Raw genomic sequence first — 16689 nt, 5'->3', positions numbered from 1 at the left:
GGTGGCCATACTAAGCACAGTCTCCAGGAACTAGATCAGGTATAGGTCCTGGGTGGCCATGCTAAGCACAGTCTCCAGGAACTAGATCAGGTATAGGTCCTGGGTGGCCATGCTAAGCACAGTCTCCAGGAACTAGATCAGGTATAGGTCCTGGGTGGCTATGCTAAACACAGTCTCCAGGAACTAGATCAGGTATAGGTCCTGGGTGGCCATGCTAAGCACAGTCTCCAGGAACTAGATCAGGTATAGGTCCTGGGTGGCTATGCTAAGCACAGTCTCCAGGAGCTCAGTCAGGTATAGGTCCTGGGTGGCCATGCTAAGCACAGTCTCCAGGAACTAGATCAGGTATAGGTCCTGGGTGTCCATACTAAGCACAGTCTCCAGGAACTAGATCAGGTATAGGTCCTGGGTGGCCATGCTAAGCACAGTCTCCAGGAGCTCAGTCAGGTATAGGTCCTGGGTGGCCATGCTAAGCACAGTCTCCAGGAGCTCAGTCAGGTATAGGTCCTGGGTGGCCATGCTAAGCACAGTCTCCAGGAGCTCGATCAGGTATAGGTCCTGGGTGGCCATGCTAAGCACAGTCTCCAGGATCTCGATCAGGTATAGGTCTTGGGTGGCCATGCTAAGCACAGTCTCCAGGAGCTCGATCAGGTACAGGTCCTGGGTGGCCATGCTCTACACACTCTATTGTTACCCTATTGAGAAACCTCTGTAGGACTGACTACCTACTTCAAACAGGCTTAAAGATTCTGGAGAGAAGCCAGGAAAAGGAACCTCACGGCCCGAGGACCTGCAGCTCATAGGCCGCCTGCAGACACGCCTGAAGGAGAGAGAGGACATCATCAGACAGCTGACGGTGAGGCCCAGGCCAGCAGAGAGGGGGAGGTTCTGCCCAGTGGACACATTAAGGGTGTTAGCTTTGAACCTGGCATTTCTGTAGCTACCTGTCCATCCTTTATTATTTCCCCCTATTACTAAGAAGTACTCATAAAAAAGAAAAGAGAGAGAGAGAGATACAGGCAAAGAAAAGAACCATCCTATTCCCAAGTTTAACAGCCTTTGTTTGATGTTGATTCTGTTTTTTAACCTACAGTTTTGATAAAAATCCATTTACTTACATTGACTGTAATAGAATCATTCAAATTTACCATTGTTGATCTATCAACCACCTGCTTTCGAGTAGCTCACCCATTCTAGTAGCAAAACCCCTTGAAGAGTTATTTCCAACTCCTTTGACGCTGTGCCCCCGAATCATCAAGAACTGATGGGACATCTCTCCCCTTGGTCTGTCTTTGACTCTTAGAATTATGTTAATAAGGAATAACTGCTACTTGGTAAGCGTAGGGAGATACTATAGTTATTAGTCTTTTTATTTATTTATTTTTATTCATTTATTTTTTTATATTTAGGTGCATATGTGTGCACACCACATGTATACAGGTCCCCTTGGAGGAGAGAATAGGGCGTCAGATCCCCTGGAGCTGGAGTTACTGGTATTTGTGAACTGCCTGATTACAGGCACTGGGAATTGAACTCAGGTCCTCTGGAAGAGCAGTAAGTGCTTTTAACAGCTAAGGATTATCTTAAAAGAATAGCCGCTCAGGTTAAGAACAGTTGTTGCTCTCGCAGAGGGCCCAGGCTCAGTTCCTGGCATCCACAGGTCATGCTTCAGTCCTTGGCACCACACAGATCAAGTACAGTAGCACATGCCTGAAACCCAGCTCTTAGAAGTCAGAAACAGATCAGAAGTTCAAGGCCATGTTCATCCCTGGTTAAATAGTACAGTACGTTTAAGGCCAGCTCGGAGGGCATGAGGATCTGCTTCACACAAAGGCAAGGGAGAGAAGGTTGGAATGTTTGCTAATTACTTTCACGTTTGGACTAGACTTTACTTTCAGATGCTCAGTTGAGTTAGATTTTTTTCCTCCCTAAGACAGCTTGTTCTTTTCTTCACTGGAACCATGAAGCCCCAGAGTTGAATGTACCACCTCCAAGGTGCTCCGGTGACTGGCTGCCGATTGCCACTCACCCACCGTCCTTCTCCAGGGCCCTCCCACCATCTGGACAAAACCAGTGACACATGCCTAAGCTCTCTAAGACCTGGTTGCATTGATTTTTCCAGGAAGAGAGAAGATTTCACTACGCAGCCTTCCCCAGTGCAATGTCCCATCGGAATCGCTCCTTCTCCTTCAATCCTCACCCAGGATACTTGACCCCTTCCATGAAGGTAAAGCAATTTTATCACATCACATAACATGCAGGCTTTTCTCCTCAAAGTAGCTGCAGCATACTGAAGGGCTGGTGGGCATCCTGTCAGATAAGCCTATTCGCTTTTTTAATAATGCTGTTTCCTGGGTATTGTAGTAAGGCCGCTTGTTTGTTCCTGGCTGCTCAGCCCTGAAATAACCACACAGAAACTGTATTAACTAAATCACTGCTTGGCCAATTCCTTAAGTGTATTGCTAGCTAGCTCTTATATATATAGAATTAACCCATCTCCATTATTTTATATTTTACCACGAGACTTGTGGCCTACCAGCAAGGTTTCAACATGTCTCTCTCTGGTGGTGGCTCCATGGCTTCTCCTTGACTTTGCCTCCTTTCTCTCAGCATTCAGTTTAGTTTTTCCTGCCTAGCTAAGTTCTACCTTGCTATAGGCCAAGCCAGTTTCTTTATTAACCAATGGTATTCACAGCATACAGAGGGGAATCCCACATCACCTGGGTGGCATTAACAGCCTTCCTCTGACACAAACAGAAAAAGAAGATGGAGGAAGTGCCCAGCCGAGTGGTCAGCGTGCCAAACCTTGCCTCCTATGCAAAGAACTTTCTGAGCGGAGATCTGAGCTCCAGGATCAATGCCCCTCCCATAACAAAGTCACCCAGCCTGGACCCAAGCCCCAGCTGTGGCCAACCCACCAGTTACAAATCCACCCAGTTACTTGATGGGAAAACTGCCACAAGGTGCGTGAGGGAGAGGGTGAAGATGTACTCTGTTCTTCAAGGGCAGGAAAGAAACTGGTATCTTTTCGGGTACCTGTTAAGTATCTGGCGTCTGGTCTAAAGAGTAGGAGCCGAGCCTTGGACAATGACACTCTAGCCAAATGGAAACACTAATGATAGAAACTGCTGTTATTTGGGTTTTGGTGCCAGATTTTAGAAGGCCTAATTTTTATGGAATCACTTAAGATCTGTGTTCAAAATCCATTTTTTTTCTTGGCTGTGTGGCCTTGGACAAGTGACCTCTATGGTTCCCTAATACAGCAGCTACCTGATAAGATTGGTGTGACTAAAGGAATAAATCCATAAACTATTTTCAGCCTCTGTGGCTTTAGCTAAGGCTACTTTTCAGTGTGGATAGCTTTCTTGAGGCTGTTAGAGCCTCTGGGTGTGGGCGTGGCTGACACACCTTCCTCAGTTTCCCTCTTCCAGAGGCCTGTGGGCTTACTGATTCCCTTCTCATCAAGCCCTCCATTCAAAGGGTGTGCTTTAAATTCTGAGCTTGAGGGTTTGCATTTAGAAAGGGCCTGCTCTAAAATGCTCTGGTTGCAGAAGCTCTCTGCATGTCAGCCTGACCATGGCTCTTTAGACTGGAGGGGAGGCAGAGACCTGACTGTGGAGCGAGGACTAACTTGCCACCCCTGAATGAGTATAGCCCCGTTGGGTCCTGCCTGAGGAGAAAGGTCTAGAGCAGAGCATATCAGTTTGCCAGCTCCTGACTCTCATTGGTAGGCACCTGCTTTAAACTATTTTGTTGGATTTTTTTTTCAGTATTTATGGGTCAAGTGTGCACACCCTTAATCTCAGCTCTGGAAGCAGAGGCAAGTGAATCTACATGAGTTCTAGGCCAGCACAGTCTATGTAGTAAGTTCTAGAACAGTCACAGCTACAAAGTGACCCTTAAAATATTGTATGTTATTAATGGGGGAGAGTGGCATCTGCCATGCATACATGCTAATGTCAAAAGACAACTTTTGAGAGTATGTCCTCTCTGTTCACCTTGTTGGTTCCAGGAATGAAACTCGGGTACTCAGGTCTGGCAGGCTGCTATTTCATATGAAATTTCACAAATGAAGACTATTTAGCCAGGTGACAGTTCATTGCCTACTCTTTCTTCTTTTTGATTTATTAGACAAATTTCATAGCTTCATTAATATGCTCACAAGTAATATATAGAAGGTTCATGGTGAAACATTTTTGATTAACTATTTTAAGTTTTTAAAATTTGGCTTATTGAGCCGGGCGGTGGTGGCACACGCCTTTAATCCCAGCACTCGGGAGGCAGAGGCAGGCGGATCTCTGTGAGTTCGAGACCAGCCTGGTCTACAAGAGCTAGTTCCAGGACAGGCTCCAAAACCACAAAGAAACCCTGTCTCGAAAAAACCAAAAAAAAAAAAAAAAAAAAATTTGGCTTATTGTCTGATATGTGCCTAAGATATAGAATGCGACAAAATGCATCTCGTTAGTGCCACGGCCATCAGGTCATCAGTGAAAGACTGGAGAGCAGTTAGTGGTTAAAACAAGAACTAGACCCCCCCTCCCACTCATCCTTCACAACTTATTTCCAGCTGCTGACGTAGGTCATGGCCTAGCATTTTCTGAGGGGATAACAAGTAGCTAGCTTCTCCAGGAATGATGGCAGGGTATTGGTTTTTTTTTTTTTAATTGAAAAAGTTTCAAAACCATGTACATTTTTTCTTTGATTAGGGCACAAGATGGAGAACCAGGTCAAGCCAAAGAGGCCCCACAGAAGCAAGGCTCTCCGCATCAGGAGTGGTTTACCAAGTATTTTTCATTCTAAGCTCGTCTTTGGGATCTGTTCCAAGGAGTGCATTAGAAAATCGTTTCAACCATCTGAAAGAATGAATTAAAATCATCCAGCCAGTACTAGCTGGTACTTTCATGTGATAGATAGCTAAAACAAAGTGTGGCATTAACATTCCAGTTTCGTTGTGACACCTGCTTACTTTACAATCCTTATAGTTAAAGCTGAAACAAGCCAGTTGTTAAAAAAGTATCCCTTGGAAAATGCTATTAATCTCTGATGACCAAATTACCCATTGTATTTCCAGTGCCTGTAATGTCACACTCTACTTGGTGGGATATCAGACTAGTGACTGCCATGGTCTGCTTTAAAAGTGATTTTTTTCTTGGTCATCTCCAAAGAATTATGCTATATATTTCCACATATGTAAGATGATAATTTCAAAATGCACATCCAACCTCAATATGAAGAGGAATAAAATAAAGCCAATGAAGACAAAACATCAGACCTACCAGGAATGGATTGCAGCATGCTTGGACTGCATGTTTTGGCTTCCAAGGTCTAGCACAGGCTGCAGACTACAGAGGGACAACATCTACCTCAAAAGGGACTTTGCACAATTAAGGAGCATAGTCCAGGCGCAGCCAGCCATCAGCCTGAACGGGAATGCTCAGTGGATAGCTGTGTTTCATCTGCCAGACATATTGGCTTCAGTGACCACTGTGCTAACAGTCTTGTGAGGGATTCCAGACTGTCTGGTCTCTAATGTCAAAGATTGATGGACCCCTGTCCTTTGCATCTGGGTCACCTGCCTCAGACTTACCTACTGTGCAGACGCCCAGGAGATCAGGGAACTGTCCATGGTGCTGAACCTACACTGTCCACCGTGTCTTACCCACTGACAGTAGAGCTGACCCAAGCTTTTAGTGGGTAGAATCTTTTCTCTCTGGTGCTGGCCCAGCAAGTGGCTTATCAACAGATTCAATTCTATGCATTGTCAAATATTTGCTCTTTGAATAAAACTCTAAACTGGGCAATAAAAATGGCTATGGTTTGTATAATTAGATGAAGATAAAGCTCTGAAACAAATTCCACATTAAGCTCAATCAGATCGTCTACAAATAAAATGTAGGTGATTAGATCACTTTTAGAGAAATGTAACTAAAACAAGTTAAAAGGCAAACAAGACTATGTTTTTCTTTCAGTGTTAGGATTTGCAAACAAGACTTTTTTTTTGCTTTCTGTGTTAGAATCTTGCCCCTGGTTAGGGAAGTGTTACACCACTGAACTACACTGCCAGCCCTGTGACACATTTTTGAATGTAAACGTTTGTCACCATATTTGGAACGTCACACTATTTTTCAGTGCCAACTTCTTGTCTTTCCTGCTCAGGATGTGTCTGATATAACCTGAAGACACTGCACGGTTGGGCTGCTGCACTAAATCAAGACAGGGTTAATTTAGACAACAGAAATGGATGACTTGAGGGCTAAGAAAACCTAGCAGAGTGAGAAACCATTCTTTATAAATCTCCACGACAGGACTTCATGTGCAACGAAGCTGGTTTAGGCTTCTTAAGAATGGAACCCACGTGTTGGTATTTCCTCCATATCCACCCTTGTCTTAGTGCATCTCCATTTTAACTCAAAAGTATGGAAAGTTCTACTTATTGTGTTAGGTCAGCACTAGAGATGTTTAGATTAGGGAGCATTTTGGATTAGGAAATGCCCAGTCTGTTTCCTACTAAGTATCAAGTTCCAATATTTGATAATTAGCAGTGTACATTGTGTTTTTATTGAAGGCTTTAAGAAATTAGCTACAGATGGTTCTGCTGTTTTGATCTGGGCACTTCCCCAGCACTGCAACCTTTGGTGAGAAGCATAGACTGCTTTTTCTACTACCCAATGTATTATCTTTTTGCTGCCAAGACTAAATACCTGCCAAAAAGAACTCAAAACTGTTTATCATGGTTCAGAGCACCGTGGCAGGGAAGGTGTGAGGACAGAGTTGAGGTTGAGGGTCACACTGTATCCAGATGGGAAGTGGAGAGCAAAGAATTAATGCCCAGCTCATGTTCTCTTTAATTCAGTGCTGGATCCCAGTGCATGGAATGGTACTGCCCACATATAGAGTGGGCCTTCCCACCTCAATCAGCATAATCTAGAAACTTCCTCACAGACATGCCAAGAGGTCTTTCTCCTAGGCAGGTTTAAATCCTGTCAGGTTGATAACAGCCATGAAATGGGGCAAAAGTGGCAGTCATTCATTTCATCCGGCAGGATGTCTGGTAGTTTGAATGGCATGGTGCCACTTCAGGGTGACTGAGGTTTGGTGTCCTGGTCCTGTTTATGTCAGCAGAGTAACAGGACAGGTACTGCTGAGTGCTGACGAACTGTGCTAAGAGAGTTCCTAAGTCTGGAGTAGGGTGACTGACACTGTTGCTGAGCAGATTGCCCATGGATGGGCCTGACTGTAGCAGCCGTGCTGGGTAGGCCAATATCCAGGACTGGCACAACCAGTATTAGTTCCTATACTGTGTTTTATGCAACAGCACTTTCAAAAGCAAAACTGTGTAGGAGTCTTCAGCTAAGGGCCCAACTCTCAGGAATGTCAACAATTGGATGGATAAAGCAAAGAGAAAAAAGGAAGATGTGTTACAAAGTCCAGGTACAGAAGATAAGGAAGTGAGTGTCCATCTGATTTGTGGTCAAAGACATCACAAGAGCAATTGTAGATGGACAGAGTTGTGGAGGAAGCAGAGCTGGGAAAGATCGAGAAATGTTTATGAGAGAATTTGGGTGAGCTGAGAGAGGCCAAGGACAGATAGTTCGAAGTGGCAGAACCAGCAAGTGGTTAATCCTAGTGAAAGTAACTGGCCATGCAACAAGTGGAAAGATCTTACTCAGGTAGGCGGCTGAAACTAAAAGGTTGGAAAAAAGCTTCCTTAATTCTGTTGGGTTACATGTGGGAGCAGCAAGCAAAGGGAAACCCCTGAAAGGCACGCAGCCTGGAATTTGTGTTCATTCACCAAGCAGCTATCTGCCGCTTAGTTAAGAAAAAGATAGATGGAGCTGGGTTGGCAGCGGCGATAGTTCAGTAAGTGACTTTCACGCAAGCTGAAGACCTGAGCTCAGATCTCTTGTGCCAGAATAAATAGCCCAGCAGAGTAGCTCAATCCTAGTGCTGAGAAGAGAGGCAGGAGAATCACTGAGGTCTGCCAGTCAGCTTGTCAGGTAAAGTAAGCCCCATATTCAGAGAAAAACGGTGCATCGAAAGGTGGAAGGAGATGCCACATGACGTGGATCTCTGGCCTTCACAACGAATTCACATATACTCCTCTCCTCCCCCAATAAAAACGATGCTTACAAACTGACAAAATGGAAAAACCATTTTACCCATTGAACTCAATAAAGTAACAATAACTTGTATATATACTAATTTGAAGTACTTTTACTAAGCACCAAGAACAGTTTCTAGTACTTTCACCACCACCTTTATTATTAAAAACCGACTAAAATATAAGAAGTTTATTTAGGTCTTAGCCAAGAATCCATGAAATGTAAAGCTGCCGGGCAGTACTTCGTAAAGTGGGTGGTTTCAGGGGTTTGGGAAACGGATCTTGTGGAGCCTACAACAGTCTCAAACTCTGACCCTCCTTCCTCTACCTCCAAATGCTAGAATAAAACATGCCACCATGCCCAGCCTACATTTTTCAACACTGCTTAACTAATATATTCCATTAAGGGGACTTGATGGCCTCAGGCTGGCTCTCATTGGTCCCTGAGCTAGACATCACACAATCAAGCACACACATGGAAATAGGAAGATCTTGCATAATTAAGGAAGTACCTAATTCTCACAGGCATACTACAGAGCAAGTAACACAGAGACAGCCACAATCCATAATGCATTTGGATAAGTTATTAAAGTTGACAAAATAAAAAAAAAAGGCTATGCCTTGGGACGCAGTGACGGGGATTCACAGACCAGATGGCTGTGCCCAGACTAGGCAGGGAGTGGACATCAATGTTTGTGCTCAGGTACTCAAGACTCCAGAAACCAAAATGGACAAGACCAAAACCAAGCTGGAGATGCATCGACTGTTCAAGAGGTATGGTGTTTCTGTGTTTGGTAGAGAGGTTCTGTCTGAAAAAAATAAATAACAAGAGACAATCCAAGCCAGCCTCTGACCCTCAGCCCCCACCTGTGCCTTCTTCCTGTCCAACATCCCTTAAACTGACCATCACTCACAGCCTGAGAGCACTCAGCACATGCTCCTGCTGTGCGTGCCTTCAAGACAGTGAAAAAGGACCAGAAAGCGCAGCTCACCCCAGATTACAATGCAGCATTAAGGTAAGCATCCTCTTCTGTAATACACTAGCAGCGTATTTTAACCTTTTCTGAGCCACTTGCAAAATATGCGCACGCGGCGCCACTCTGGAAGCTCGGCACCGTTGAGTCAGATTCCTTGTGAGGTAGTTCAGAGTTTTAAAACAGCAGATTTATAGATCTGCCTCTACTACCACGGGTGGCTCGTAAGGCTGACACCAACTCTAAATCCCCTGGCTTCTCAAACTATTAAAAATCTTTTCCTTCAGGTTTTACCAAATTCACAAATAAAAACAAACAACAACAAAATTAGAGTGAAGAAGGCACAAATAAAATGTTGTCAAAACAAATGGCAAAGGTCAAATAAGAATGTGTGTGATCATTCTCACAGTCCAAACTTTGCTAAAGAATTTGAAAAAACAAGAACAAAAAAAACCTTGTTTTATCAAAGCTTCAGGCGGTTTATAAAGAACTCCCAGGAATTTAGAGAACTGGCAAAGCTGAGGCACGGGAATCATAGGTTCAAGGTCAGTCTGGGCTTCATGTTTAAATCCTACCCAATAAAGAAATCATAAAAATGGGCAGGACATAAACTACCACCCACACATTATCAACGAGTTCTTCCAGAAGGCCATGTCTACACAGAGACATCAGGCAAGACGACACAGCTGCGTCCCAGGCAGAGTGCTCTTAGGTCGGCTTCAGAGGGGCAGGAATATTGGCAGATGCCTGCTCCAGGTAGGCCAAGGAGCCCTGGGGGATCTCAGCTGGCTTCTTGTGCTGCACACTGATGTCCTCCAGCACCTGCTGCCAGTGCCTCAGCTTTGTCAAGTGCTTCTGGACCAGCGCATCTTTCCGCTGCAGTTCACTCCTTAGTTCTGAGACATCCTGCAGACACATGGGGGGAGAGGGGAGAAAGGGATGAGGTTAGTAATGGCAAACAGGAGTAGATGAATGAAACCCCTCCTTAGTCAGGAGCACTAAGAATGACCCTGGTGGTGTAGAACCCCACTACTTGGGAGGCTAGGGAGGGATCATGAGTTAAAGGCCGGAGTGACTTCAAGGCCAGCTTGGTTAACTCAGCGAGGAAATAAAGTAAGAAGAGAGATGGAAACAAAGCTTGACTGAGGAGTATTTGGCTAGAATGCTGAAATGGTACCAAAGACACAAAACACTAACTCAAAACCAAGGAAGTCCACCACAGCCCTCCACTCTGCTGTTCTCTATATGAATCAACAGGAGCAAATCTTTTGTTTGTTTTTTGAGACAGGGCTTCTCGGTGTAGCCTTGGCTGCCCTGCCTATGCCTCCCAAGTGCTGGGATTAATGGCCTACGCCACCACAGTCTGCAAAAGCAATTCTTTCAATGAAAGATGTCTGCCTAACAACAAGAATTTTAATGTTTAATGATTTTTATTTTAGTAAGTAAAAACACAAGACTTAAGATTAAAAATTACCTCAGAATCTAAAAGATCACTGCTGAAAAATACCGAACACTGAAAATATGAGACAGGTGTGTTAACAGCTGTCTGTAAGAATCTACATTACTGTTCTATAATTTCAGATTATACATATAAAGTGTTAAAACAGTATGAACAGTGGTAGTAAATCCTTTATTAAAATTTGGCTTTGGGTCCGAAGAGATGTCTCAGTGGTTAAGAACACTTGTTGCTCTTGAAGAGGACCTGAGTTTAGTTCCCAGCACCCACAAGGCAGTTGACAACCATCTACAATCCTCTAGTTCCAGAGGAGGCAATGCACTCTTCCAGCCTCTATAGGAACTGCATACACATGGTGCACATACAAACATGAGGGCAAAACACTTGTACACATAAAATAAAAATAAGGAAGGAAACATGTTTAAATGGTAGCCTTAACCATTTCCACTATTATTCGAGTATTCATACCAAGAAGTGACTGATTACAACAAAGAATATAATCTTCTTACTATTCCTGCTACCAACAGCTAGTCTCGTGGCTTGAAAAGACCCTTTCTGATTAACTGGTCATGGTCAACTTGTTATTTCAAAGGCTCCAAAGTCCATTGCTCTCAGATTTCTTGGTGGCAGTACCACTGGCCTTGGGGCTGGAAGTTCAGGATCTTCTGTATCACCTCACTTACTCCTTAACATTAAAGCTTCCTAATTCTTGTGGCAACTCATTTGAACAAATATCTTGGTTTAAAGCAAATGAGACTAACCTACCCCTTTTAAGGAATCTTGGCTAGAATATTTATTTACCTTCTCTACTTTTTACAGGAAAAGAACCTCATTAGATAGCCTTGCCTGGCCTAAGAACTTGCTATGTAGGTCAGACTGGTTTTGAACTTACAGAGGTCTGCTTGCCTCTGCCTCGTGAGAGCTGAGATTAAACACATGTACTACCATGCCGGTTACAATATTTACTTTTTGATTCCTTAAACAAAATACATAGACCATTTCCAATATGCAAGGTACAGGTAAAGCTATTTGGGGATACAGTTCCTGTTCCTATCCAAATTAACTTTTTATCTATACTGATAGCTTTCCAGCTGCTCTCAGAAGTCAGGGTGTGAAGTAAGTAGGCAGAGCTGTTGGCAATTCTGCTTTCTCCCCATAAGCCCTAGTGTCATAAACACTGGTACCCTCAGCACTTCCCTGACTTATAAAGACCTCCTACCACTCACAGGAAGAGGATACATCTTATTAAGACAACGTGGAATCTTAATGACACTTGCTCTCCCTAAAAGTTGGGGGGAAAACCAAATTTGTACCTCTTTGATAACTTGATCTGGTTTCTGGACAGACAACTGCAACCTTTTTTGTAAGAAAAAACATTCTGTCTGTCTTGCAATGTCCAAAAACTTCTGGATACACTGATCAACACCTTGAAAGAGAGAGAGAGACCAAAAGTTAAAAAAAAAATACACTAGATGTATTTATCTCCTCTCTAAACAAACAGGTACAATATTAAAAGAGCACATTCTCATAGACATAATTCGAGAGTTTAGTCTGGATAACAGCAACATCTCAATCACCTTCAAGTTCCCCCGTGTAAGTAACTAGCGTGAACTCAGAGACCTTACACAATATAGAGTCGTGAAGTCTTCTAAAGAAACACAGTCTAGACACAGCAATTAGGTAGAAACACAATTTCCATTTAAAATGGAATATTTGAAATATTCAAGTCATTGGACACTGGAGTTGAGAATACGCACAGAACACTCCTCTGCCAGAGCTGTCAAAAGATCAACATAATTTGTGGGTGGGTTTTTAAATAAGCACTTCTCGCTCGATTTCTTTATGTACATGAAAAGTTTATTTTAAAAGACTCAGAAAACGTGTGTCAGCCGGTGAACTGAACAGAGGCAGCAGCTTATGGGACTTCCTGCATCCATCTTACTCTCCGGAAAAGTTCTAAGATACATGCAGGGCTAAACACATAAACATAAAATCGGCATAGGAACCCTGCTGAAGAGAAACAGTCTGCAAAGATGGAAATCTTACCAGTTCGAATTTCTTCCTGATCAGTTCCGTTGACATAATCCTGACTCACAAGGGAAGCGAAGCAAGCCTGTGTGAGCAAAGCACAACAAACCTTATTCACACAACAAGCTATTACCTATGAACAAGAAATCACCCTCTCCTGAGCCAGTCAATGAGTGCACACTTTCTGAGTTTGTACCTGTGATGACCTCAGTAAACACTTGGTAAAAGAAATCTCAACTAGTTTGGCACTGAGAAAGCAGTATTTGCTGGCACCATCACAGGGTCTCACTCCTACCACCTGAATGCCCCTCACTCTTATTCCACACCTGGACACCTTTCAACCCCATCACAGTCACGTTGGCTGAGCCTTACATGAACTGCATATATTCACTATCTCAAGATGTCCGTCTCCTCTTTCTGCTCATGCTCTGCAGTGGAGTCTGACATTATTATCCGCTCTTCTCAGCCACTATAATTGTCTTCTACCAGTAAGTCCACCTGTGTGGTTCAGCATGCTATTCGAAGTACCTGGAATGCCACTTGGCATTTAATAAGGAACAGACGTGTCTGTGTAATAAATGGTCAGTGTCATATGGATAATCAAATCCCAAAAGATCTCCTGAAAGGGTACTGAAGTGATATTTCATTTGTATTTTAATAAATAAAGCTTGCCCGAAAATCAGAAAGTAAAACAGCCACACTAGTCTGCCACACAGGCCAGGCAGTAGTGGCACACACCCTTCATCCAGCAGCCACGCTAGTTAGCCACAGAGGCCGGGTGGGGTGGTGTACACCTTTAGTTCCAGCACTAGAGAGGAATATAAGGTGGGATGAGACAGGAACTCGCTCTCTTTCAGTCTGAAGATTTCAGAGGTAAGAGCTCTCTAGTGGCTTGGCTGCTTTGTTTTTCGGATCTTCAGGGTGAGCCCTTGAGGCTATACATGGCAGTGCACCACAGAGGCACAAAGCAGCCCCCAGAAAAGACAAAAGAGGCAAAAGAGAACACGGATAGCAGTTGACAAATAAACGTAGGCTAGGAGAGAAGAACCCTGCCAGTGGGGAGCAAACACATGTGTAAAACGCAAAGACACAGAAACAAATTTAGGTTCCAAACAAGCCACAAACACATGTGAGGTTCCTTTTAGAAGCAATGAATCCTTCTGCCCAGCTCCGGACTTAAGTGTATGGAAATCATCACAAGGGTTTCCCACCCCGAAACAGCTCAACAAATCAGACTGCTCATTCTGTGTACTGTAAAAGTTCATTCTTGTTGGACTTTTGGGGTGTGAGCAGAACGTGCATACTTCAGGAGACCCGATGGACCACAATGCTTGGGTGGGTGTGCCAGAGGCCCCGCAGAGTTGCAGAGTTGAAAATCTAACTTCGTGCCCGGGAGGTGGTGGCGCACGGAGATGGGAGGCAGGAGCCTGCAGATCTCAAGGCCAGCCTTGTCGGCCAAAGAAAGTTTCAGACAGCCAGGGCAACACAGACAACAGACAAAACCTGTCTCGAAAAACCAACCAAACAAACAAAACTAACTTCCGAAGCTTTAGTTCCCGGCTCACCTCCCCGCCCCCATTATCCTTTGAAAAACATTTAAAGCATGGGTCTTTCTCGACAGCCAGTCTTATGAAGGAAAAACAAATGCATGTAAGTCTATAAAAAGGCAAGTATTTAGGACTGGAGGGATGGTTTGTAAATATGTTTGCCACCAAATCTCAGTTCCAGCCCCTGCACGCACATGGTAGGCATGGAGAACTGACTTCGAAATGTTCCTATGACTCCAGAAGCGCATCAATAACACAAATTAAATAAACGCAATGCTATTTATTTTATTTTTTAAAGAAAAATACTTTTCAGAAGTATGACTAGGCCAGTTTTTACCTAGAAAGGCAGAAGGCCAGAGTACTAACGTTCACTTGCACAAACCCAAGGCCGACTTTGGACACGTTACTTCTGAATCTTAAGGGGGAGAGGAATGAACACAAATGTTCTACCAAAGCTGCCCCCCACGGTAAGAGCTCAATTTGTCCAAACAAAGCACATTCACCAAACGACTCGAAAGTAAGCCAGAGACGTCAAGGGGTAGCACCCAAAGAGAAAAGCTAGCTGGTAAGCAAGTGCCAGGGGCCACTGGGAGGTCTACACAGAAGAGAGAAAACCGGGAAAAGCACGTACTAGGTGACCCGAAAAAACTGAACTCAGAGGAATTCAGAAGAAAGGCTACGCTCCAGGGAAGACCAGCTCCAACCGGACCCACAGAGCTGAACGCCGGCTGGAATCCAAAGAGCCCCGAGATTCTGTGAGTTGTCTCCAGAAAGGCCGCGGGTGCGGGGGCAGACCTCAGGCTCCCGGACACGGGCAGCAGCCAGCCTCGGGCAGGCGGCTTCGGCTCTCCGACCGCCGGCACCCACGGGGCGCAGGGACCACCGAGACAGGCGCGGCTTCCGAAGGCTGCACAGGGACGCCCACGGAGCGGCTTACCTCGAATGACGACTCCAACTCGTCCACCAAAGTGCTGTTCGACGGTCTCGGAGCTCCGGGCGCGGCTTGCAGAAGCGAGGCCTGGCCCGGGAGTCCGGGCGGGGGCGGCGGGGGACCAGGCGGCTGCCCGGAGAACATCCCTCCCAGAGACCCCGCCATGTCTGCAATAGCTGGCGGACGCGCTACTGGGCCTGCGTGCGCCGCCGGATCACGTGGCGGGCGTGGTCACGTGACTGGCGGAGCTCCTCCCCCTCCCGGAGGCGTCTAGAGGCCTCTAGAACCTTGTTTCCCTGAGTTCGCCTGGGTTAACTCTTCACTGACTTTAGTACTAAAGGCTTGGGCTGGTTTAAACCAGTCACATACAGAGACTGAACTCGCGCGTGGGCTTCCCTGCCATCGACTGATCCCTGTGCTGCTCCTAAGGACTTTCAGGGACCTTAGCCAATTCTTTCCTTGGGCCCCTTAGTAAAGCGAGGAGTCATGCGAGGAGTCATGCGAGGAGTCATCTGTTTCTTCAGGGTGACTGAGGGCTTGCTATGTACCAAATGCCAATTCACTCACTTGTTTTATCTAGAATGAGTTCCCACTAGATTTTGGCGTAAGGTAAGCAAAACGACTGACTGACATCCTGAAGGCCACCCATGCTCCTGACCAGGTTCTTAGCACAGGATGGTAATATCAGAGAGAAAGTCAACTGTGCTTATGCTTTAATAACTTGGTTTTAAGAAGCCAAGGAACTTTTGTGTTTAATTTTACAACACTTAACTGATTGCTTCCAGTTAGGCACTGTTTAATAATCTAGAAGTAGTAATAAACACCCCAAATAGAATGTGTGTGTATATGTATGTGTGTATGTATGTATATATATATATATATGCATATTTACATTTATTTGTAGGGATAAGTACTAAGGAAAATGATGCTTGTGAGAGAACAGCTAAGTGCTCTTTGACAGGTGATTGAGATCTGAGTTGGAATGAAAATTTAAATAGAAGACCTTTCTAGATAAGAATCCCCTGAAGAAATGACCTGCCTGGTTAATAAGTTTCATTCATCTGTATACCTAATATCCAGAACTCTGCCTGGTAAATATTGAGAATGAAAAGACTGGGGTGGGGGAGGGCAGCAGAAAAGAGCCCTGACAGAAACCAGACCTTAGTTTCACTTCACTAAAAAGAGACAGAGCTGAGCAAGCAGGTCTCATGAAAACCACAACTTATGGGTGACCATCAGCAAGCACCCCTACAAGCCTTTCTGCTAGCTCAGCAGGCCCCCAAAGCCCCTCTGCTAGCTCAACAGATGCCACCCAGATTTCTGCAGGCTAAAGATAGCTTTCCCCACCCTGCTGCTGGAAGGTCCCTAACCACTAGGACTTCCCACCAATCAGCCCCATATTAAGCTTTCCTCCACCAATCAGTTCATATTAATCCCTCCTCTCTGGAATTCCCCTAATCTCTAACTTCGCTTAAAAGGAGCTTGTGACGTTTTGGGGGGGTCACCAAGTGCCACCCCAACGTTGGAATTAATAAAGTGCTCTTGTTATTGCATACATGTCTGCTGGCCATCTTTGGGGACTTCTCTCTGAACCTAACAGAGAAACATTTGTTGACTGAAAGAATAAGCGAGGAGGGTTGGGCGGAGGGCTG

At 44.8% G+C, this 16689-nt stretch overlaps 2 protein-coding genes across 4 annotated transcripts in view; one reads left to right on the top strand and one right to left on the bottom strand.

The window, feature by feature from the left end:
- The window catches only part of Fam184b (family with sequence similarity 184 member B), a 90191-nt gene extending 83589 nt beyond the window's left edge, over nt 1-6602 (top strand). Inside the window, exons 13-17 of one of the 3 annotated variants that reach the window (XM_057772194.1) lie at nt 739-856; nt 2123-2227; nt 2758-2963; nt 4013-4088; nt 4707-4776. In XM_057772194.1, the coding sequence (XP_057628177.1) occupies nt 739-856; nt 2123-2227; nt 2758-2963; nt 4013-4073 (490 nt within the window). In that variant the 3' untranslated portion in view covers nt 4074-4088; nt 4707-4776. Of the gene's footprint in view, nt 1-738; nt 857-2122; nt 2228-2757; nt 3076-4012; nt 4089-4706 lie in introns of those variants that run through there. The other 2 variants (XM_057772192.1, XM_057772191.1) reach the window with 2 other exon arrangements.
- A 2915-nt stretch (nt 6603-9517) lies between these two features.
- Nucleotides 9518-15247, bottom strand: Med28 (mediator complex subunit 28). The gene is made up of 4 exons (XM_057772195.1): nt 15044-15247; nt 12578-12644; nt 11845-11957; nt 9518-9981 (listed from the first exon to the last, which is right to left on the bottom strand). The coding sequence occupies exons 1-4, from the start codon at nt 15200-15202 to the stop codon at nt 9784-9786; spliced, it is 537 nt and encodes a 178-aa protein (XP_057628178.1). The 5' UTR covers nt 15203-15247; the 3' UTR covers nt 9518-9783.
- Nucleotides 15248-16689: the final 1442 nt, after the last annotated feature.

This window comes from Chionomys nivalis, chromosome 6 (genome assembly GCF_950005125.1).
Source record: "Chionomys nivalis chromosome 6, mChiNiv1.1, whole genome shotgun sequence".
Taxonomy (NCBI): Eukaryota; Metazoa; Chordata; class Mammalia; order Rodentia; family Cricetidae; genus Chionomys; species Chionomys nivalis.
This window is presented reverse-complemented; position numbering and strand designations above follow the sequence as displayed.